A 25828-nucleotide genomic window follows, 5' to 3' on the forward strand; every position below is an offset into this window, starting at 1 on the left:
AAACTTTTCCCCATTTGGTATTGTCCATATTTACATATTCCTTTTCGCAGTGCTACTCCCATCTCACTGTTGAGAGTAGTTAAAAAATGTAATGCTTAACATTACACATTTGCACTTTTAATTATAGTGGCAGCTAGAAAAGAAGTGACGTATTCAACCGTAGCCCATAAAACATGAATAGAAAACAGATCTTTTCACTAATAGTTCCATACTTCTCACAGTAGAACACAACTCAGCTCACCAAATTTTTCATATTTCAGTTTTCTCTCTATGACATACCTCTTGTGATTCCTTAGTAAGAAGCAGGGAACTGAGGAAAGGGAAGGTGGTAATGAATTTATCAAAATGGTTATTTTTAATGTAGTCCACTAAAAAGTACTGACAATAAAATGGGTAATTCATACAAGATTCATCTGTCATATGAGACTTAAGGAGATGTGTTTCTAGAAGACTATCATTCTCTACCAAAGGTAAAATTATAGTTCACAAATATGAAGAAAAATCCCACACTGACTCCACTTCATATTTATTATTAGACACTAAAACCAAGTTTTTACTATTCAACAAAGAACATACAATCCCTTAACTAATAATTTAACACAAAAATCTACAACTAGTGCTTTAGATGCAAGGTATTATGCAGTTAAATTACTATCACTTTTCCTAAACTTTTCCTGTCAGTAAATCTAATAAATAATAGTAAATGATGGTATAGGAGCAAAAATTTGCACAGACAGCTAGTTAAAAAATGTTTATTGCAAATGCCATGGAGTTGCATAAGGAATTCTCTGATGTCATGTAGAGCCTAAGCTATCAGAAATGTGATTGCAATAGCAAGACAGACAAATATGACCTGTCTGCTAAACAAAATAAAATTTTACCTAACAGGTAAGATTAAAACTTAGCTGGTTTTTATGGAAAATTCAGAGACTTATTGAAGTCTACACAAAAATCTACATGATCAATTCCTGGGGTTTTTTTTCAGAGCTGAAATGAGTCAAAGATGTAAAATAGGGTTTCAATATGTCATTGGGATTTAAATAAAATAATTGTGACCATCACACAAGGAAAACTGCTGAAAAAGTTGCAGGTAAATTAACAAATATAGGAAAAAAATTATAAAGGAGATATGTATTGTTAAGACAAGTTAAATGCTCTAAGTTAGAATGTTTTATGGAATTTTTATGATACTATGACTTAGTCTGGAGTTGAAAAAAACCATGTAATTTCAGCTGATTTCCATATAATTAACTATATAGAGAAATAGGGGAAAGGGTACCTTGCGGCACATTAAGGAAGTTCTTGTCAGTGATATTTTAATTACGGGTAGTGACCTTCAAAAAATTAGTCAATTTAAGAAGTGGGAAAGAAAAGGATGTTCACTGAATTTTCAAAGTATAGAACTGATCTCATAGAAATCTGTACTAGATATAAGATGAGTAGTGCTACTATAATTGCTGAATCACTTATTTAAAACACATAGAAAGATTCTTTTCACAGTTTAAATCCAGCAAGTTTTATACAAGAGATGAAATAGTCAATAAAGTTAATTTTAAACCTATTTACCTATGGTTTTGGCTGGGATAGAGTTAATATTCTTCCTAGTATCTAGTATGCAGCTACGTTTTGGATTTGTGCTGGAAACAGTGTTGATAACACAGGGATGTTTTCGTTATTGCTGAGCAGTGCTTACACAGAGTCAAGGCCTTTTCTGCTCCTCACACCACCGCACCAGTGAGTAGGCTGGGGATGCACAAGAAGTTGGGAGGAGACACAGCCAGGACAGCTAACCCCAACTCACCAAAGGGATATTCCATACCAGATGACATCATGCTCAATATGTAAAGCTGGGGGAAGAAGAAGGAAGGGGGGGACATTTGGAGTGATGGCATTTGTCTTCCCAAGTAACCACTGTGTGTGCTGGATCCCTGCTTTTCTGGAGAAAAAATGGCTGAACAACTGCCTGCTGATTGGAAGAGGTGAATTAATTCCTTTCACTCTTCCTATTCTCCCCCCCCATCCCACTGAGAGGGGAGTAAGGGAGTGGCTGTGTGGTCCTTAGTTGCTGGCTGGGGTCAAACCATGACATTACATATGACCTTTAAAAGAAGTGGGAACAAATATCATTGTCTGGCAATAGAAAGTGTAGAGTTAAATGGGTAAAACACCAGTCTACCAGAAAAAAAATCGTTTTTTATTCAGCATAGAAATGCATGCTGCTAAAAATTAAATGCATGTCCATTGGAGTAATACTATTCATTTCCATTAATGAAAAGGTCCTAAAATGTGGCAACAAGAAAGTACACAGTATTGATATATAGATTATTAACTTCGTCTGTTCTTACATGATTAATTTTGTCAAAAACAAACCAAAAATATAGTAAACATGAGTTTATAAAATTTTAGCAGATTCTATGGCATTACCAAGGCACAATGCCCCCAGACTATGAAGATATGATCAACATGGAATCTTAGTCAACTAAGAAATATGCACAGTGGAGATTTTAGCACGATATTGATTGGGTCAATATCAATTGAAGGTGTTATTGATAAAATAAGACATTCATACTAAAAGGTACATGACCATTTTATTTTGAAAATAATCAGAAATTTGATACAGAATTTCCCTATTCGTGAACTCTCAAAAAAGTTCTTCTCCTTGTACAATTAACCATTATAAACTCTGCCTTAGTCATAGAGATTCACCATACATTTAAGTTATATTTGCCCATTAAGGAACTTTAAGAACGAAATTTTTTTCCCCAAAAGTCTCCATATTCTAACAGTGTTTAGAAGTTAATGCCTAGGCATTATCTACAACCTTAACTACATAAGTAAATTACAAGTTAGAGTTATCCAGGTTATCCAGGTTTCTGGTGAATGGTTAGGCATGGGTTCAGAGTGCAGTGTGCTATTGCAAATGAGGGCTTCTACTGTGTTTGTGGAACAGAATGGCTACAGCAGCATTATAGCAAATTTTACTTCTTCAGCAGTCTGGTACATGAACCGGGACAAAAGGCGAATGTACGATTACAACAGCAAAGGAGAAAAAAAAAGGTAGAATTATAAAATACTAGTGATGCACAGCAATTCCTATTCAAACTACATCCAATCATGTAGGAGATTATTAGTTATGGTATCTGTTTTATAAAAATACAGTTCCAGAGAAAGAGCAGAAACAGATGAAGATTTGATTGAAATCACAGAAATACATATGATAATCTGATTCCTAAAAATCAAAAAAGGAATCTGGGCATCAAAGTGTATTTTGGAGCTCCCAGGTTGAAGCAAATCAGCAACACATAAATCTCCAAATTCCTATTTTGACTTTTGGGAATCTATAATTTCAATGTTTAAAAGTTTTCTAAAGGAATTTCAAGTGTCTAAAGCAGAAATGTGATGAAGTTACAAATATGACTATGCTGTAAAGATGACATACTAATACACTGGCATGACCATCACAATACCACTGTTAAGACTCTATATACTCAAAATAAACTTGAGGTTTTCTCTGAAGTTCAATGACCACAGTTTTTGTAAAAATTTAGGGCTTTCTCTTTGTGTAACTTTAAACCTCAGGGATTATATTATGCTTAAAACAAATCCATGTATAATAGAGAGATGCTTCCAAAAGAGGTCTGAAGACCATTTCTGAAAGTATTTTTACTACATCTAAGAGAGTGGCTGGGCTAAACAAGAGGTTGAATGTGCAGTCTGCTACTACTTACTAGCTCAACAGGCCTTGAGCAAACTAAACACATCCCATTCTGTTTATGAAGACAAACTTCTTTCTTCAAAGACAGCTTGATTTCCTCAAGTCATCTGCAACGTTCACAATCTGTCTGTTGCAGAAATTAGGGACAATATTTTCCTATGCATAGCGCATTTTTTCCTATCCATCATGACTTATTTTCAGACAGGAATATATGTTCAAGCACAAACTTCTTATACTAGTATGAGAAAGATATGATCAGTATCATATCACTCTAGAACAACTAACATCCGAGAGGCAAAGAACTAAACCTTTTTTTTTCTAGTTGTAATACTTCCTACAGTATTTTCCACAAAGTGGATATTATAATGTTATTGACTTTAAGACAACCATTAAGTAGAAACAATATATAATATTCAGCTTCTATCACAGTGAATTATTTTAATGGAAAAATGATGTGCCACCATCACCATATTTAGATTAGAGATAATCAGAGGTCTAAAGAAAATAATTACATTCATGAAAAACTACTATTGATACTTATAAAACCAACTCAAGGAAATAGCACTGCCTTCTCCAGGATTTATGCATATTAGAAGCGCAAAGTCATGCTTGGGCTTTTATAGCACAGTCACTAACTAAGCATGCAGAGAAAGGCAGAAGCAATGAACTGGCTACTTGCTGTTTCTCTTATACTACTCAAACACAGCAAGTTGTAGTTGCTTTTTTATTGCTTCCTCTTAAGAGGACCATGATGTGGCAGGTAACTGCCAGAAAAGCAGTGCTGATCAAGACTAGACTCAGAATCCAACTCTAGTGCTAAGTTAATACTTTACATGGCAGCAGTCTTTAAAATAGCAATCATCCTAAGACATTAAAGTTTGGTTCCCAAAGCTCCTGTTCATCTAGGCAATTTAATGACCACAGTACTAAAACATACATTAAAACTAATCTGCGAATGTCTAATTCTAGTAAAACATTCACTTCTATATGTTGTTGGACTTGTGTATTTTCAAGGCATCTTGCTGTCCTTAGTTAAATATGGTTTCTTTACCTGTGTGCATGTACCTATTTTTCCACGTATGGACTGCCATAATATATGCAGTGACAATATATATTTTACCTACTATGGAATTAAGAATTTCCTTAACATTTACCCATACAATTTATCTAGACCTTATTTTTAAAACTGCATTATTTGGTGATTTTTTAATATTTTTTTTCTTCCTTTTAGCTTATATTAAAAATTCTGGCACAAGAACATGTATTAATCTTTTCAGCTACTATAAGTTATTTTATACAGAGTATTAATCATTGTGACTGCTAAATTAGTCTTATTAGAGTGCCATTTAATTGTCTAAAAATAGCAGTGTGGTCAGAGCACATTTTAAACAGAAGTGGATATGGAAATCCAGAAGCTTAAAAATTAAGTTCAGAAATTTTAATGTTCTAGATAAATATCATAATGTCCCCATCACAAATGGAAGCTTATGCATGCAACTAGTTTCACATAAGCTTCTGCACGATAGACCCATGCATTTATTATTCCTTCCAAGCTTCCATGTATTTCTGATTTTCTTCATACTGCATTTTTTGTTTTTCCCTTCAAGCTCCTTTTACCCTGTTAGATCTTCTCCTTTGATTTCTTCTGTCTCTTCCTGCATCTCCCAGCACTTTTCTCCACTCAGTTGTTCCTCTTTTTGAGTTCCAACTACATACTTGTGAGCTTCTTCTCTATGCAAACAGGTTGAGTAATATTACCTGACATCAGTCTACCCATAGTTCCCTCAATTATAGAGACATATAAGGTTTATTTTTATGCAAATTCTCTTCATTAGAATTTGTGTCAGTTGGTTTTCTATGGCGGAATATGTCTCTGCATTTGTGAGTGTGCACATGTAGATACATCAAAACATTGTTTTGGTTGCGAGGAAGAGAAAGGTGTCAAGTTTTGTGCCATTTTATAACATTTTACCAAGTAACCGAAGAGCTTTGAAAATGTTATTCGATGTACTATTTCTGACAGTTACAAAAGATAAGCGGATGCTGTGAAACCAAAGAGGAAGGGCAAGAAATCAGATGTTACTAGAAATATCCAGAAGGTTAACAGTACCGAGGTGCTTGAATTTAATTTCCCCTAGAACTGTGCAGACATTAAAACTGATCACTCATAATCTTTTTTTAAATTAAATTACTTTAACCATTTTCATATCTCATTTGTTTTCCCTACCCACACTTTTCTGGTTCATGGGGTACTCTAAATATATTCACCACAATGTCATGAAATTAGTACAGAATCCTTCTGGAAAATTAATTTCCAAATTATCCTGAACTTGTACTAATGAAGCCCTGATCTTAACACTTATTGTTACTTAGTTGGGGAATTTAAACATATCATTGTGATCTGTGTACCTATTGAAAACAGCCCAGGATATGTTCCTGAATACTGTAGCAAGCTGAATAAAAATGGCAAACTATTTGTAAAAGCACTATTCTACAAATATTTTGAAAATAGCAAATTCATTTATGTAAATCACACTCTAACAGACAATTCTCAGACAGAAAATGCAAGCATTCATTGACTACATTATTAGTTATGAATTATTCACGTGTCTGTATTCTCCTCCTCACATCAAGTGAAAGAACAGACTAAGCAAACATTTCAGATATCTGAATTCAATAAATGCTTCAATATTCAAACCTTTTTTCACTGAACCTCATCTTTCTTATCTCAGATGGGATTTTAAATTCTTTTTCGGACCCATCTTATACGAGTTCAATGGAAGCTAATAATGCCTGCTTCCAGGGTTCACCTTTTACTCAGAAACATGCCACTCCCAACACACACATAATAATAATAACCCCTTATGTTACATTAAGCTTTTAAATAAACATATTCTGCTACACAGAATATAAAATTATTTCCTTGCCATACAATATTCAGTGGCAAAAGAACTTTATTATAATGGATAGGTAACACCATATGGATATGCACCATTATATATACACCAACTAAAGGACTCTGGAAAAAATTATTTGTATTTTTTTAAAATATATATATATGGAACTATTTATGTCTGGTTCACTATAATTGTGCTAATGGTGAAATAAGGAAGAAAATAGGAATTTAAGAAACTACAAAAGTTTATGTAATACCATTCTTCATACTCTATAAAAAGAAGTACATTTAATATTTACCTTGATAACACACAAAGTTTTAAAGGTGAAGGTCTTCAAATTATCATCTTAAGCTAGCATGACACAGCTGATTTATTTATATGCTGTTAAACTTTTAACTATCAGATCTTATTTTCAGACCCCAAGACTCTTTAATTTCAAATATTTAATTCAATATCACCAGAAAATTTATTTCTGGCCTGCACGGATTTTGATGATCACAATTTTTCTCTAATATTTTCCTGATTCCCATCGCTCCAGTCAGTGGCTCTTGGTTTTGTGTATTACATTTTGTATATCTAATGTTTTGGATGGCAGTAATGGCATGACACCTCCTATTGTTATTGCAACAAACTTTCCTGAAACAGAACATTTCAAGAAAAGACATTTTGATACCAATAATTCATTTTACAATTTTAGGATACACATTCAGTTTCCTTTTTCTATATTTTTTATTTTATTTAAAACACCCTCTGCATGGGATGCAGTGGATTTTTGATGTACATTATCGATAAAGTAAAACACAGTTTGCTTGTCTTTTATTCTGTTATCCTTTAGAAGAAAGAATTTAAAAATGTAAAGCTGCAATTTCTTTTTAACAACTTTAAACATACTGGTGCGCTTTGGAGTTTTTACACATAAAGTATGCAATCTGACAAACTCTGTGATGATTTGGTCTTTGAAGATGTTACGGAAAGACAGAAGTCAGTTGCAGCTAAGTTGTTATATGTCCTTGAGTTACCTAGTTAAAACTCTTCTGTTGGGAGGTTTTTAGCTGAAAATGCAAGACCAATGTATGATGAACAAGCTATGGCAAATACAGGCACATCAGAACCAACTGTGTTGAAGTCATCACCATCTGCCCTACTCTAATTCATAGATAAAGAGGTTCTTTATTTTCTGTGAGTAGCAACAGAAAAAGTAACACTCCAGTCTGCATACTGAAGTTGCAGCATTTGGAATCTGTACCTAAGGAAAATGTGATGATGGAGTAGCTATTTAAATTATCTATACCTTGGATTGGACAAGGAATCAATTGAAAATTATCTTGCTTTAAAGAAGTAATTAATAGAAGTCCAGCAAAGTAACATATAGGTACAGATGACAAGAGCTTCAGAATCTTAAGTTAAGATAAACCATAAGGTGACAAAGACAATTAAAAACTGACTTCTGAGAAAGAAAATAAAAAGTAAAGAGCTGTGAAATTGTACAGAAGTATCTTTTCTTAAGTTTAGAAAGAGTGGTTACAAAGTGCAAATGCTTACATACAGTGAAGAATTGTGAAGTACTTATAGTAACACAAGGCCCTCAGAACTGGGCATCTTCCATCTTTCTAACACAGTAGTAGTCAAACAAAACAAAAAAAAGAAAGAAGTTACCTCTGGTAAGCAATCTGGTAAGCAAATTGTAATAGGGCAATGACTCAGTTAAAAAGAGGGTAAAAATAACAGAGTAGATATCATAAAATGTGGGATGTTCTTGCCTTAAATGAACTTGGGCACTTCATTTAAGATGACAACATAAACAAGTAATAGTCAGAGAAAATCTATAAAATAAATAGACATTTAAGAGTTTCATTCAAAGACTACATCTATGCATTAGTTTAGAAAAGAGAAAATGTATTCTCCTAGAAGCAGAGCTCCTAAATAAAAGTACTTTAAAAAGATCAATAGACTATCCCTGAATTTGATGGTTTACATCCGTGAATTATGCATCACTGCCTGCAAGCCATACCTACAATCTGCATTGCAATCATTAAAATAATAAGTTTTTATTAAGTTTGAGGTAATGGAATTGAAGCCTTAATTTTCCCCTCCTACAAATCTAACAACCTCCTTATCCCAATGTCTGCATCAGCATTTAATAATTTTTTGTAACTTTTGTTTGATATTTTACCTGTGGCATTATTCAAGAAATAACTATCTACATTACTCTTCATAATACCAATGTGGGATTTTAAAAGAGCCCTCACTGAAGAGATCAAGCAGCTCTACCTTTCAGATTTGTTTTATCAGTCTGTATGAAGATGGGCAACGACAAGATTGTAGCAGCTTATGCTCATTTAACATTTGGAAGATTGTTTTTCTTTTCTCACTCCCCACAGCCAAATGGATTAGAACTCATTTATTTCTCTTTGTTACGAAAACACAATCTGAAGCGGAAGTATGTAACAAATTCAAAAAGAGGATAATTATTCAACAAGTAAGCCACTGCATAATCTCATTATACCAGAGATGTGGTTTGACAAGAAGAGTAACAAGAACATTTTGAATTAAAAGTCAACAAAATTAAAGTGCATAGAATGAAATATGTTTTAACATAATGTTTAACTGCAATAAGAAATAACTGAAGCTTAAAGCTTAGTAAAATTTAAAAATTAATCAGTTCGTTGTATGGACAGAAAGAGAGAAGTAACTTGACAGGATAAAATTGTAGACCACAAGAACCAATATTCTTTCTTTATTCCAAGCTTCTAATCATTGGGGATCAAGGAAAGATGATACTCTGGTTTAGACTGTATCATTCAATTTTCCATGGGATTTTGGACATCATTTGTGTGGTATTGTATATCCCTTCACTCTCAAAAATGTTCATGTGAATAGAAGGTGATAAGCACAGAAAGGCTTCTTAATTATTATTATGAGCTACAAAGCTAATAAGAGATAAATGCGTTGAAACATCAGCAACTAGACTCTGAATTAGATGACCAAATATTTAATATTGCTTAATATTTATTTGTTTTTAAATAAAATGGGATTTGTGTGGTTATGATTTTCATTTTTTTGTGTTGCTTTTTTTAATTTTTGCAATCACATTAAATGTTGCAGAAAAAAATAAAGCAAGTATTTAGATTTTTTTTTCCTAATTAGGAAGCCAAGTTTAACACATTGGGATCAATACTTTGGGAAAACAACTTTACAATACATAGCAAGACAGAAGAGATTTTACAGTACCTTTTTAGTCCTCAGAATACCTCCTTGAAACTTTGTGGAGTAATGCCAAGGCTAGGTTTTTGATGTTTGTTTGCTTTTTACAGCCTTTTATCTTGTCAAAAGCTAAATTAGTTTGTATATTTAATAATATACACACTTTCACTGTAGTTCTTTATATTCAACTGCCTTTGTTCATATTTGCAACAATGTATAGCACAAGTATGTTAAATCTTCTGCACAAACTTAATTCTCATTACTGAAAGAACATACCCAAATGCTTTCTTCTTGACGATACTGCTTCCAGTTTTGTCCACTATCACTAAACATCAGAAGGTAGCTTGTTACCCAGTCGGAGCTCCCATAACCACCTTGAGTAGCAACAGCTGTAATCTCAGTTCTTTCACCAAGATCAATCTGAAGCCATTGATATTTATTGGACACAAGTGGAGACCAGCCACCAGCACCTTGAAAAGAATGAAAAAGATTGAAATGTACTCCTAAAAGAAGCAAGCTAACACAAACCTTGTATATGAAAAAAATAATTAATTCGAGTAATCTGATCTAGTGAAAGGTGTCCTTTTCCAAAGCCGTATTTTGAAACTAGATGATCTTTAAAGGTCCTTTCCAACCCAAACCATTCTATGATTCTATGATCCTAATTCAAGATACAGTTGCAACAAAACTGTCTTCATATTATTTAACAACTTTTAAAAAACTTGGTATGGATTACTTGATATATATAACCAATTGCAGAATCAAAGAATCATTAAGGTTGTAAAAGACCTTTAAGATCATCAAGTCCAACTATCAACCTAACACCACCATGCCCACTAATACATGTAATCATACAGGTGTAATATGGGTAATACATGAAATCTTATAGGTGTTCATAAGCCAGAAGAAGTGAGGTACATTCTACAGACCAAGTGGAAAGAGCTGAGAGAAATACATAAAGCTCCATGTATGTAACAATTCCTTTGTGCACACATTTATGAACTAAGTAAAATGTAACAGATTTAAATCTATGGGTGGAGTTAAGTTTGTAGATTTTTTTTAAATTTTTTTTAGCTCTTTATCTAAGTCAGAATTTAGAACTTCATGTAAATACTTTGAGAGATTTTGCCTTAACTGCGATTGAGTTTCTCCTTTTATTAATTTCTTCATAAGAGAAGGCATCAGATCCAGGATATATCTATAACATTTTCTACACATGAACTTTCTGTGTTTTCTTTATGAGCCTGTTTGTCATGGAAACTGTAGCTGAGTGGGGATTTGCATTTTCACTTAATCATAGTGTTATAGTTATTTAGCAAACCAATTTAAAACCAGCTGCCATTAGTCTCAGCAGTGACTTACAGGCAACCATTGTATCCCACCCATTTCCTTTCCCAATAAATTTAGAACATTTTTTCAAAAAAGGTGATAAGAAAACAATTCTGAAGAATATTCACATCATGTAACTCAAAAAACCCCCAATGTTTGCACATACAAGTTGATGAAATGGGCAAGGGTTAGCAATTACTGCAAACAAATTCATTCAAAATTTGAACTGCCTCTAATAAATGTGAGTTCTGACACGGAATACATTATTCCTTAAGAGAACACTTATCTGGCTATATCTAACAGAAGAAATACAGACACATGTCTGAAAATGAAGATGGAGAGCAAGAAGCAAAGAAAAGAGCATTTACTGGAGATAAATATTCAGTGAAAATAAGTATAATGTAAAAGTGGTATTCTGCACTTAAAGGGGGCAAATGTAATTACATAGACTTTGTCACATCAGTCTGTTTTCACTGAGAACGTGTGTGGGCGGTGGTTAGTAATTTATATTTAATTTCCTACTTGGCCTATTTTACTTCAAAAATCTACAGGTTAAGTGATATAAAAACAGATTTAGAAAAGTCTGCTGTTAATTATAATTACCTGAACTAACCAAATGATTATTTATTACATTAAGAACAGAAAATAACTCAGCATACCAGTGAAAACACACCGACATCCTAATATAGCCAGGGACAAGGTCATTCATATTCAGTTACATTTTCTTAATGAAAAAGGTATCACTAGGTGAAAAAGTGTCTATTTCTTTAAAATAAAAGTTTTGACTTTTGTTCAATGTTTATTATCAATTTCTTGTGCTGTAATAGTCCATTACTCTTTAAGAAGAATCTATTTTACCAGTATGTTTAGGTGCTGGTTAGAAATTCTTCATACTCAGCAACAATGTAAACCCATAGAGACATTTAAAGATGTTAAAAAACTCTTTGCCAATTTAGAAAAAAAAAAGGAAAAAAAGAAAATAAAGAAACAAATCAAGATTTCAGATGTACTTTATTTTGCACTGAAGGAAAATGAATTTTTTTCCTATTCTTTTTTTTTTCTTCCCTCGCCCTAAGCAGGGGAAGAAACAAACAGCTCTGGAAAAAATATTTAAAATATTTCTGTAGTCCTCAGTTATACCATGTGAGTCTCCTTTCTAGACTGGTCAGACTCCCACCTAGCAGCTCTTGGTTTCTCTATGTCTTTTCCATGATTTTGTTTTCACTGATCTTTCAAAACAGTATCAGTGCTCTGAGGGCACTAAAAGAATTTAATAGCCCTGCCCAGTCTCAAGTGGGGACTCCCCCTGTGCCCTGCCTGTGAGCTCAGGACCCCATTTGAGCTTAGCCAGCCCATCCTGCTCCCTGACATATGCATTCAATGTTTTCACTTAGTTTCTGAAGTAAGAGAGCCTCATCAACTCCTCATCAAATTTTTTATATGATATTAGACCTTACGTCACCATAATATTTCTAATAATGTGTTTGTTACTGCAAAACCAAGACTGCAATACAGAGCCTATCACAAATTTTCTCACTGGGAAGGTGCCAGTGAGGTTTCCAATTTTTCTCAAGGAGCATTCTCAGATAAATGTGGCCCATTCAGGCTCGCCCCTGAAAACAGGCACAGACACAATAAGCACACCTTCAGATAAAATACAAGTTCTAAAAATTATTAACACAAGATAAAGATGACACCGACTTTAAGACAATCTCTAAACAAGAAAAAGCTGGCATCCTCCTTTCAGGTAAATTCAGTTCTTCATGAAAGTCTCCTCTTTCCTATTGAGAAGTTCCCCCCTCAAAATTCCCATGCAGCAGCTTCCATTTGCACTATACTCATCTTCCCACAGCTACCCCTGCTATGTCCCACCTCCTCCTAACTGTGCGTGGCATGTACTCTGTGCCAACAGATGTTAAGGAGAATATAGCATACAACCCAATAGGAAGGGTTCCTCCCTGCAAGGAAGGTAACACGGCAGTATTTGAGGCAGGTTAGCTGGATCCCTTGGTTGGACAGGGCATCATGATGCTCATTCCAACCCATCAGCCTTGACAGCCATGGCCTGGCCATGCCATTTTGTACTGTGGAAATAAAAAAATGTTAGGTCAAGCAAAGAAAAAATTAGAAAGGCAAAAGCCCAGCTAGAGCTCAACCTGGCCATAGTCATAAAGGATAACAAAAAATGCTTCTATGAATATATTAACAAAAAAAAGAGAGGCAAGGAGAATATCCATTCCTTACTGGATATGGCGGGGAACATTGTCTCCACGGACGAGGACAAGGCTGAGGTACTTAATGCCTTCTTTGCCTCAGTCTTTAATAGCCAGACCAGGTATCCGCAGGGTATTCAGCCCCCTGAGCTGGAAGACGGGGATGGAGAGCGCAAAAACCTGCCCATAATCCAGGAGGAAGCAGTTAAGGACCTGCTATGCCACCTGGACACTTGCAAGTCTATGAGGCCCCATGGGATCCATCTGAGAGTACTGATGGAGCTGGTGGAAGAGCTTGCCAACCCACTTTTCATCATTCATCAGCAGTCCTGGTTAACAGGGGAGGGTCCAGATGACTGGAGGCTTCCCAATGTGACGCCCGTCTACAAGAAAGGCCAGAGGAGGATCCTGGGAACTACAGGCCTGTCAGCCTGACCTCCATGCCCAGGAAGATCATGGAGCAGTTCATCTTGAGAGTGCTTACGGGGCATATGAAGGACAAGCAAGGGATCAGGCCCAGCCAGCATGGGTTAATGAAAGTCAGGTCCTGCTTAACCAACCGGATCTCCTTCTATGACCAGGGGACCCGCCTAGTGGATGAGGGAAAGACTGTGGACACTGTCTACCTGGACTTTAGTAAAGCCTTTGATAGCATCTCCCACAACATTCTCCTGGAGAAACTGGTGGCTCATGGCTTAGACAGGTTTACTTTTCGCTGGGTAAAGAACTGGCTGGATGGCCGAGCTCAGAGAGTTGTGGTGAATGGCGTTAAATCTGGCTGGTGGCCAGTCACAAGTGGTGTTCCCCAGGGCTCGGTTCTGGGGCCAGTCTTGTTCAATATCTTTATTGATGACCTGGATGAGGGGATTGAGTGCTCCCTGTAAGTTTGTAGATGACACCAAGTTGGGTGGGAGTGTTGACCTACTGAAGGATAGGAGGACTCTGGAGAGGGATCTGGACAGGCTGGATCGCTGGGCTGAGATCAACTGTATGAGGTTTAATAAGGCCAAGTGCCGGGTCCTGCACTTTAGTCACAACAACCCCATGCAACACTACAGGCTTGTGGAGGAGTGGCTGGAGAGCTGCCTGGCAGAAAAGGACCTGAGGGTGCTGGTTGACAGCTGGCTGAACATGAGCCAGCAGTGTGCCCAGGGGGCCAAGAAGGGCAACAGCATCCTGGCCTGTATCAGAAGCAGTGTGGCCAGTGGGAGTAGGAAAGTGATTGTACCCCTGTACTTGGTACTGATGAGGCTGCATCCCGAAGACTGTGTTCAGTTTTGGGCCCCTCACAACAAGAAGGATGCTGAGGTGCTAGAGTGTTTCCAAAGAAGGGCAACGAAGCTGGTGAAGGTTCTGGAGCACAAGTCATATGAAGAGCAGCTGAGGGAATTGGGGTTGTTCACTCTGGAGAAGAGGAGACTGAGGGGAGACCTCATCGCTCTCTACAGTTACCTGACAGGGGGGTTGTGGTGAGGTGGGTGTTGGTCTCTTCTCCCAAGTAACTAGTGAGAGGATGAGAGGAAATGGCCTCAAGTTGCACCAGGGGAGGTTTAGACTGGATATTAGGCAAAATTTCTTTATGGAGAGAGTGGTCAAGCATTGGAACAGGCTGCCCAGGGAGATGGTGGAGTCACCATCAACTGGGAGTGTTCAAAAAAACGTGTGGATGTGGCACTTTGTGTCATGGTTTAGGGGACATGGTGGTGTTCGTTAACAGTTGGACTTGATGATCTTGAAGGTCTTTTCCAACGTTAATGATTTTGTGATTCTGTGATTCTGTAAATCACTGATAACTCTCACATACTTACAATTACTTGCTAGGAAGGCTTCACTAACATTTCACATGCTCTACCTTAAAACAGAAGAGGCCAGATTTTCCTTAAAATTATTTCTTCAGGAAAGTAGGTGCTATTATCTCCTCTGGTTTCAGTGGCTGCACCTGAACTGCTCTGTTGCAGCCTTCACAGCCTTATCTTGAATGTCCATACCATTTTATTTTTAGTGGCTGTGCAGAGAAGTGTGGCAGTATCAGGCAAGTAAGAAAAATTTGTGAACACCCAGCCCGGGAAGTTAAACAAAGGACTTTGCACCCACAAGGAGGGCAGTCCACATCCGTAGCATATACTGTATCTGTGGCACACATCACACAAGACCAGACAACTTAACTTTCACTACCACATCCTTAGTTCATGCACTAATGTTTCCACACAGCATCATCCTGCAGTGCTCTGGTATCCAAAGCCTTTTCAGAATACTGTGTCACTGTAGTAAGTTTGGTGACAATTTTGAACTTTTCAATTGAAAGGGATGGTTGTATTGTAGTCAACAGGAATAGTCAGGCAGACTGCTGAGAACATAATTTTTAAAGCCCATCTGTAAATGCATTTTCACTTAGCAACTACAGAGTCTTGTTCAGAATGAAGTGACAGAGCAAGTTAGAATGACATAAACAAAAAATGCCTAAAAAGCCAAGTTTCTGTTATGGCAGCACTACCTTCTGCCACCTGAGGGAGGTACTTCCACCTTTAGTACCATATTTTCCAGGAATTTTTGCAAGGCAAGCCACCAGGTAGCCTACTCCCCCTCATCATAGTGCACTACATCCTGTGGAAAGAAGAGAAAGATGCACAGATTCACAGCTTCTGATGCCAGGGATCATTGATTTGGGGGATTACAATAAAGATGCAGTCCCAGACCGCAGTCCCTCTGTCATCCCTCTACTGACCAATGCCTCATAAGACCTGTGTAGAATAGCCACGGAGCAGAAGTATCAAGATGTCTCCAATGGCCTGTGTGAAACCTGGTCTGGATCACCATTCAGCAGCTCAAGATGTTTCCTGAAACACTGCATCGCTTTCGTTCACATGATGCTTTCATTGGCAAAGACTCTTCAAGACTCTCCTGTCTGACTATCTAGCATCCCAGGATCTGATGGCCACCTGCAGCATCACAGAGATGAAACATTTGCCCAGCCCTACAGGAAACACTATGAGAGCATGTTAACTCCTCACCCAGTACTTTATAATCTTTTTTACAGCAGTAAAGACTAGTGTGCATACCAAATTGTAATGGCTGGCAGAATCTTTTTTGTTGTGGCATACATCTGGGCATGGTGATGCAGGGAAGTCATATGGATGTTGAAGGCATAATGGATGTATAAACTCAATAAACTCAGCTTGGTGTCCTCTGCAGACTTGCTGAGGGCACACTCAATCCCACTGTCTATGCCACTGATAAAGACATTAAACAGTACTGGTCCCAGTACAGACCCCTGAGGGACACTGCTTGTCACTGATCTCCATCTGGACATTGAACCATGTTCACTGTTTTTTAATATAAATGTTTAAAAAAAAGTTTGTTCACATATGATGTAATTCTCTTTAAAGTACATTATCTTACTGAACACATCTAGCAACCGCGTATTTTTTCTGAAGTACTAACTCATTTTCTCAACTCATGAATCTGTTTTTCAACCCCATTTTAGTAGCAACTTGCCAGCTTGCCTTGATGGTTGACAAATTGAGAGAGTGTCTATGGTTACTGAGTGGCTGGTTTCATACAGCCTAGCAGCTATTAAATCAAAGTTTAAAGTTTCCATCAGTCACTTGTAGATACTAATTGATAAATAGACTCCTTCATTGTATGTAATGTTCATACATAATCTGAGTATTAAATGATGGGAAAATTTCCTAAGCTCTTCATATTTTTAATGTATTAAAATTGATTGATTTGTGCTAGATTTAAAATCTAAACAATCATGTATCTTTCATGTATTATTGAACCAGATTTTGACTTGTGAACATTCATTATTCTTCACTTCTGTTCTACAATGTTATAACATTCATTTTCAAGTCAGTTAAGTGACAATATATTGGGGTTTCCTCGCGTCCTCCCCCCAAATAATGTACAATGCTTTTCTGCAGGAGTTACACAAGGAGGTGTTATTCATTAAAGCAAACAGCTTACAGTTTAGTCAACAATTTCTTACTCATTTCAGTTGCTAAAGTATAAACAAGAATATAGTCCTGTAATCTGTCCTGGATTTAGACACTAGATTTACAGAAGACTTTCTTGCCTTCAGACTGCCTAGATTTCTAGAAGAATTTAATCCTTATGCACTTCACATGTAGTTTAAATTCTATGAGAGTGCTTTCCTTGTTACTGGAGGTTAAATGTTCTCTGCCTTCTCCCATGGTCACCAATATAAATACATCACAATGCTGAATGGATATTGTTTCCTCATCCTGTTTCCTGTCTGCTAGGATATGTGTTTTAAGGGCAAGCATTTTCATAATTCTTCAGTTTCACAAGGGTGATGACACCATTATCATTAAGACATTGAAAATAGAAAAATTAGAAAAGTTAGAAAATAGCTACAAATGAACAAAACTAGAAATGACTGAGGAAAAGGCTCAAAACCCCAAATGCATGACAGAAAATACCTGAGTATTCTTACAGTGGATTTGGAGGGTTATATCAGGTTTAAAACTTAACCTTGCTGGCAGACAATTTATTAAGTGATTCTTAAGTTTTCCAAAGTGGCTCTTTGCAGCTCTCAGGCTGCCAGGCTCCTTTTGCTTCATTTTAAAATCCATGAACTACAGAGAAAAGAAACTGCTGTAAAGATTCCCCCTTTGTATGAACACCACCCCCTACTTGTTTATCCTGTTCTATGACTACTGTTGCCTATGTTGTTACGTAAACCACAACCACAGTTCATACTCATATGTGCATTCATACCAGCTTCTTCATATGCAGGTCATTATACTATTTAACCAGCATCACTATTTATGCCACTTTCAAATTCAGTCTATTTTTTGCATATTTCATTGTAATAACTGCAAGCAATGCATATAAGTAAAAATTCAGATTTAAAGTAATGCACATTGTAAAGGATGCTTTCCTTTGATTAACCAAGCTGTGTATTTCCCATATGGATCATTTAACAGAAGCTGATTTTAATTTGAAGTCAATAAAGTTGCACCAGGGATAAATTTGGCTGCACATATTACAAAGCAGATTTTATATATGCAAGTAATTGACAGCTGAGGTTTCCTAGGCTTAGAAAAGTCAAACAAAATGTTTTAAAGCATCCAAAAAAATTAAAATACCAAAATATGACATTATTTCCTTCCTTAAGGTGAAAAGTAAGGTATCCTCGTTCACAAATGGAGAATTACAAAACTGTAGGTTTACACAAGTAAACAGTGCAAGGGTTTTGTTCTCTAAAAGTTTACTGACGACAGCAATGGGGAGTGGGGAGAACATATGATAAATAGTGTTGACGGATTGCTACGAGTCAAGAACCCTCTTGGCCCCTTAGAAAAGTCTCTTGAGTAACAGAACTGGGGAAGAGGATGAATGCTGGGTCAAGCCTTTGACTTCTAGTGTTTAGTTCTCCTGTTATCCTGCAGAATAAGGCATCCAGCCAGAGTCAACCCACCACAAGTAGGCAACATGTTTTGTACGTGTTGGAAAACCCAAGCTGCATCAAATACTGATATATAATTAATACTATATTTTACTTTTTGAAAGTAGACCACATTTTCATTTAAATAGGTAGATTTTTAAAGAAATATTATAATGAAGCTGTAATTGTGTAGGATATACTCTGAGAGGGAGCCACCCCTGCTATGTATTAAAAAAGGATTATTTTTTTTTTTTTTCCCTCAGCAGAAGGCAGGTACCAGAAAAAAATCCTTCCAACAGATTTCTGCTGGGAAAACAGTTCTTGTTCTTCATAGGCAATGCTTCTTAGGAGAAAGTACTTTGGATGGGTGCCAGTTCATTGCAAGTTTTGCATCATTCTTGCCTATTACCATCCATTTTTGTTTGATGATCATCAGCAAACTACCTCCCTTTCTAGGAACTAGGAATTTTACAGAGCTTTTAGCCCTTTTGGCATGTATTCTGACAATAATGCAAGGCTGAAACTAAGCCAGGACATAATTCAGAAGATTGTTTCATTCTTAGGAAAACGTATTCTTGCAGTAGTGCTGTTCTCTTTTCTTTCTCTAGTCTCTGGGTATAACTGGGTTTGGGGGGTTGTATTAGTAAATCCTGCTTTGTGTGAAGTTTGAATCATTACTTTTCATCCTTAACCTTCTCTCTTTTTTTCTTCATCACCAAAGTGGGGACTGTTTACACCTCATCATCATAAATTTTGTCTGAGGAGGTCATTCTGTTCATAGGTAGATGATGCGTAGAAAACTTCATGGGGAAGACAAAAATAGAAAGATTTCATTGATGCCATCTTTCAATACACCGCTGAGTTTAAGTAGAATTCTCATTTAGAATTCTGTACTGATGTAATTTCTAATTATATATACAACATACTGTTAGCAAATATAAAACAAATGGAGTGGAAATGGAAAATATGTACTTATTATAACAGTATTTGTTAGAAGAAAGCAAAAGAATAGCATAACAAACTCCAGTACACTATTCATCACAGTTTGATCAAGTTATACAACTTCTCTCAGGTTAATAAATTTTTACATCCTCTTTAAATAACAGCTGTTTTCAGTGAACCATCTACATTTGTTTTTCTTGTTCAGTGGTCTTACCCAACATGCTACTCTACTGTCTTGCAATTTAAAGTTAGCACTGATAATTAACCATAGTTTTCAAGGTACATCAGCCAGAAAAAGAAGGTCAAGAAAGTGTAACCCCTTAATGAGCAAGGCTGGTAGACCAATAAAAACAGATGAAAAGGTTGAGGTACTCAATGACATCTTTGCCTCTAATTTTCACTGGCAATCTCTCTTCCCACACGTCTCGAGGGGATGGACTGCAAGACAGGGACTGGAAGATCAAAATCCCTCCAGCTGTAAGAGAAGGTCAGGTTCGAGACCACCTGAGAAACCTGAACACACAAGTCTATGGGACCAGATGAGATACATCCCAGAGTCCTGAGGGAACTGGCTGATGTAGTTGCCAAACCACTCACCGTGATATTTGAAAAGTCATGGCAATCAGGTAAAATCCCTGGTGACTGGAAAAATGGAAACAGTGCACCCATTCTTAAAGAAGGTAGCAAGGAGGACCCTGGGAACTACCGACCTGTCAGCTTCACTTCTGTGCCTGGAAAGATCATGGACCAGATGCTCCTAGAAGCTACGCTAAGGCACATAGAGGACAGGAAGCTGATTCAAGACAGCCAGTGTGGCTTCACCAAGGGCAAGTCCTGCCTCACCAACCTAGGGGCCTTCTATGACAGAGTGACTACATCAGCAGATAAGGAAAGTACTACCAATGTTGTCTATCTGGAATTCTGTAAGGTCTTTGACACAGTCCCTCACAACATCTCTCCAAAGTGGACACATATGAATTTGATGGGTGGACTGCTGGGTGGGTGAGGAATTGGTTAGTCCATAGTGAGACCAGTATTCTCTAATACCTTTATCAGTGGCATAGACAGTGGGATTGAGTGTGCCCTCAGCAAGTTTACAGAGGACACCAAGCTGAGTCGTGCAGCTGACATGCCTGAGGGATGGGATGCCAGCCTGAGGGACCTGGACAAGCTCGAGCAATGGGCCCATGTGAACCTCATGAGGCCAAGTGCATGATCCTGCACCTCGGTCGCACAACCCCTGGTGTCAATACAGGCCAAGGGATGAAGGGATGGAGAGTAGACCTGCCAAGAAGGACTTGGGGGTATTGGTGGATGAAAAGCTGCACATGAGCTGGCAATGTGTGCTCGCAGCCCAGAAGGCCAGCCGTCTCCTGGGCTGCATCAAAACCTGGTCAGCAGGTTGAGGGAGGTGTTTCTGCCCCTCTACTCCGCTCTGCTGACACCCCACCTGCAGTACTGCATCCAGCTGTGGAGCCCTCAGCACAGGAGGGACATGGACCTGTTGGAGCTGGTCCAGAGGAGAGCCACAAAAATGCTCAGAGGGATGGAACACTTCTCCCATAAGGACAGGCTGAGAGATCTGGGTTTGTTCATCCTGGAGAAGAGAAGGCTCCGGGGACATCTCATTGCAGCCTTCCAGTACTTAAAGAGGGCTTAAAAGAAAGATGGGGACAGACTTTTTAACAGAGCCTGGTGCCATAGGACAAGGGGTAATGGTTTCAAACTAAAAGAGGGCAGATTTAGACTAGATACAAGGAAGAAATTTTTTTACAATGAGGGTAGTAAAAACCCTAGCACAGGTTGCCTAGAGAGGTGGTAGATACCCCGTCCCTGGAAACATTCAAGGACAGGTTGGGTGGGGTTCTGAGCAACCTGATGTAGTTGAAGATGTCCCTGCTCCTTGCAGGGGGGTTGGACTAGAGGATGTTTAAATGTCCTTTCAAACCCAAAGCTTCTATGATTCTGTGATTCTATGGTTAAAAATGTTTTTACATTGAGAAAGATGTTTTTTCATTTGAACTTCTGTGGTTCATTCACTTGTAAAAATTTTAGTCTTTTTCTTTCTTTCTGGTTGTTTCACTTTCACTCCCTTAGATGTGAAACAACTAGATAAAACTAAACTATCAAACCATCTCAGAACACATTTTTCATTGACTGCTGTTCACTTCAAGCTAGTGTGCCATCCCCAGTATTTTACTGACTATGGCCACAGAACTAAAGCAAAAGGAAAACAAAATTAAAATATTTTGTATTGACCAGTTGGCCTCATTATATGTGATACCGAAAAACTGTGAATATGTTAAATATTTGCCACTGTGACAGTGTTCTGATGATATTTTCCAGGGTAATTAAATTTTCTAAATCAAGCTACAGTCCTCAGTGATGTGAATTACACTGAAAAATACAAATATGTATACCCAGATTGTATTTTTCTGATACAGACATTCATTTATGATTTGTGTTCCTGTCTCTTCAAACATAAATCCACCACTGTCATTTTCCTAGGAAATATTGACATTTATTAAGAGCAGATTGACGCAGGTATGGATTAAAAACTTTTTAAACCGTACTTCAAAGAAAGTAGAATATTTCTTGTATTTTTCTTGAGGAATTGCACACCACTTTGAAGAGTGTTAAACAGCAATACCAGTGATCTGTAAAAAGAATGTCAACAGATTTAAAAATAATTTCTAACTAAATCTTAAATCCCTCTGATATTTATCACCCAGTTTTAAGGTAAATCTAGACAGATCATCTCCAGTGGTACTTAGCAAGAGTGATATGTTTATATACTTCTCTAGAGAATGAGCAGAGCAGTTTCTCTGAGCAGATGAACAAGTTTATATCTGCTGGTTTTATCACTATTTTAATCTCAATCCCTGATGATCCACTTTCTGGTGGTGGCACTTCTGGAAATTCTATTTCAACTCTGGAAATGCTGATTCACTGACTTTGGTATCTGTTTTAGCACATACAACATGGTGCATTTAGTACAGCGAAGCAAACAGGTAAAATATTGGCACCTGCAGTTTCCAAGCAAAAATACTCTATGTGTACGTATTTAAAACATAAAAGCTGTATTTTATTTCCATTATTGTGGGTACAAATTGTTACAGCTAGCAGCAGGGGAACATTGGCCAACCCCATCCGGCTGTTGGCCTGTATGCAGATTAGACATACAGGAAAAGAACATGATTTTATGAGTAAGAGAACAAGTGCAGTGTCACCCTTCTGGTGCTTAAAGTCTATTTGTGCTTATGTGTACAAGAATATGAATATTCTACCAATGGACTGGCAGATACTCTACATGTCAATTCAACGTCTAGTCTGATTGCATTTTACCTCTGTGTAAAGTACTGTCTTTCAAGTGTCACAATATGAATGTACAGGTGCAGTTTTATTTGTGTACACGTAGATTTGTGAGTCACTTGACCTGACAAACACATAAAAGGATGGGATCAAATCATTAAGTGCAATGCCCCCTACATAAACAGTATTCCCCTAATTTGGTGTTCCAGTTATGACTCCCAGCATTCTGTTCACTTATGCAATTATATGTCATATGATACTTTGAAAATATGCACATTAATAATGAAAGTATTTGTCAGTCTATTGACATTTTTCAGTAATTCCAAGGTAATAGGAGTAATATAATAATTCATTTATTTGTATGTATAGACACACTATGCCAGATCCTCATCTGGAAAGTTAGTATAACTCTTTTTAAGTTATTGTGTTTAGTTTTCAATCATCTTTTCCGTATTGACCTGAATGTTAAAAATGTTGATATAGCAATTCAGTATGGTGCTTTCAGAAAGGATGATTAAACCAGTCTTTTAGCTCATTTGCCTTCCATGTTTTAATATTCTTATTCTTATAAAAAGAATTAAAAATAAGCTACACTATTTCTCTTCAAACCCAATGGAATTTCTGGGTTTGTGTCCTTGTGCCATATCTGTTTTTCAGAATACATTTATGCTGATGCCCATACTTCTCTACAGAATTTGAAATAAGCCCTCATGAGTAAGATGAAGTTTGAACATTTTAAATTAGAGAAGGACAAACAGTGTTCAATCCTGACTCAATTTTGTTGGCATAGAGACTGAGAGTATAACTATGATGGCTAGAAAAATAGTGTAGGGAAAATGCAATTGAGCTAGACTAATGGAATTTCATGATCAGAAAATATAATCACATCTGACTTGATTATCAGAAATAAAAGATAACATCTTTGTTGGTTAAATGCTTAGATTATAGGTAATACAGCTATAAATATTACCAGATTAAGAGTTTATTATTGTTTCATGCAACTTTGGAGGACAAAATTCATTAATTGAAATACCTAAAAATCAAGAAAAGGTGCCGTTCCATTCTTTTGTCCTTGGAACAAGGCTTCACTTTTCATCAACTTGGATTTTTTTTTTTCAGAGTATTATAATGACATTAGTCCTCATTTGTGATTTTCAAAAATACAGCTATAATGTTTATGAAACTAAATCAACCAGCCTCAACAACAAAATGAGAAATTCAGGGACTTTGTATTTGCGTTAGTTTTATGACAACTGGTGTATAACAAATGCACAGCTAAGCTGTATTATTCATAAAGCTATGTTTAACTTAAAAGCTTTTCTCACACTGAAAATTATGCATGCATTCATAATCATGTCCCGTCTATTCAGAGCATCACGGTTTCTTACTTTTATTGTTAGCCATTATGGAGAGCAGAACTACTGGAATCAGGCTATATAATATAGGTAAAAATAAATAAATCATAGTAGTTTTTGTGTAAAAAAGTTTCCAGAGATTTCAGAAAAGTAATAATTGAAGAGTGAGGCTTCTGTGGACCACTATGATTACAATTTTTTTTTTTTTTTTTAATTTTAGTTAAAATATTGCAGAGAATTCTTTAAAGGAACAAGGTCAAAGTGACACCAATCCAGTACAACTTAATAATGCTTATAGTCTCTTCTTGCTTATAGGAATTGATTTTATAAACAGGCACTTCTTTAGCATGAGTCTGATGAATTAGAAGTTAATCTGCTATCAGCAATTATCCATTAAATAATTGTATTTTTAGGAATAAACTCACTTTATTTGTAAATTGTTTTCAATGTCTTGTAACACATGGGTAAATAAATTGTTAATTACTAAAATAAAAATTATTTTCAGGACAAAATAAAAGACAAAAAATAGACATAACTGTAACTAGAATGTGACCAGACAGTATTTGCTCTTTGTTTACATCTATATTTATGCAATTGTTAACTTCCAGCTGCAAACTAATGTCTGACAGCACGATTGATATGGTTCTGCTGTCTATGTGCAAAAATTCTTATGGAAGCTTAAGTAATTCTATATCCTGAAACATTATCCTGAATGATGGGAGTATCCAGGATTCACTAGACTAATATTGAATAAGAAGTGGGACTGCTCTCTTGGCACTTATTTCTAAGAGGTTTCATTGCTCTCTTGTTATCTCAAATGTGTTATAGAACAGTAGACTGCTTTGAGTTTAAATTTTAGCTATTTATATTTTAAGGATTTCTTGAAATAGATTATTATGATAAACATACATATGTATTCACATCATATATAAATACACACATCTCATATATATATCTCATATATACTCACTTATGTAAAAAAAGAGAAGCTGACAGAAAAGTATATATATATCTATATATATACACACACATCCCTTGAAGTCCCTTAAATTTTAATAGCATATTACTTATTTGATTTATGAATGTCAGGTGGCTAAGAAGTATGCATTACTAACTGGATTGTAAATAGATTTATCAGTACAAGAACTCATCTCTACTCACTCCTAGGTAGTCTGAAGAGTTTTAGTCAAAGGTTGAGGCCAAATTGTTAAAAACTACCCATAGAATAAAAACTCAATCACTGCCTTGAGATAGCTGGATTTAGAGCTTTAAACTTCTAACTGAGTTGTGGTGTAGATAACACATTTGTCCACATGATAACATTGCGGGGGGTTGCAGATTTATGTCTTTATGAGGAAATTTTGTCTACTTAAGCAGGTGAACGAAGATATAGTACAGTAAAGACTTCTTCACAGTGAAAACTAGTATTTACAGAATATTGATGTTTGTTA

At 36.4% G+C, this 25828-nt stretch overlaps 1 protein-coding gene across 1 annotated transcript in view; it reads right to left on the reverse strand.

Annotated features, from left to right (window-relative positions):
- CNTNAP4 (contactin associated protein family member 4) overlaps positions 1-25828 on the reverse strand; it is a gene marked incomplete at its 5' end in the record, with an annotated part of 237095 nt that overhangs the window by 144983 nt on the left and 66284 nt on the right. The window contains one exon of the mRNA XM_082013630.1: positions 10093-10286. Within this exon, the coding sequence (XP_081869756.1) occupies positions 10093-10286 (194 nt within the window). The remainder of the gene's footprint in view (positions 1-10092; positions 10287-25828) is intronic.

Source organism: Phaethon aethereus (assembly GCF_964289735.1).
Source record: "Phaethon aethereus genome assembly, chromosome: Z".
Classification (NCBI taxonomy): domain Eukaryota; kingdom Metazoa; phylum Chordata; class Aves; order Phaethontiformes; family Phaethontidae; genus Phaethon; species Phaethon aethereus.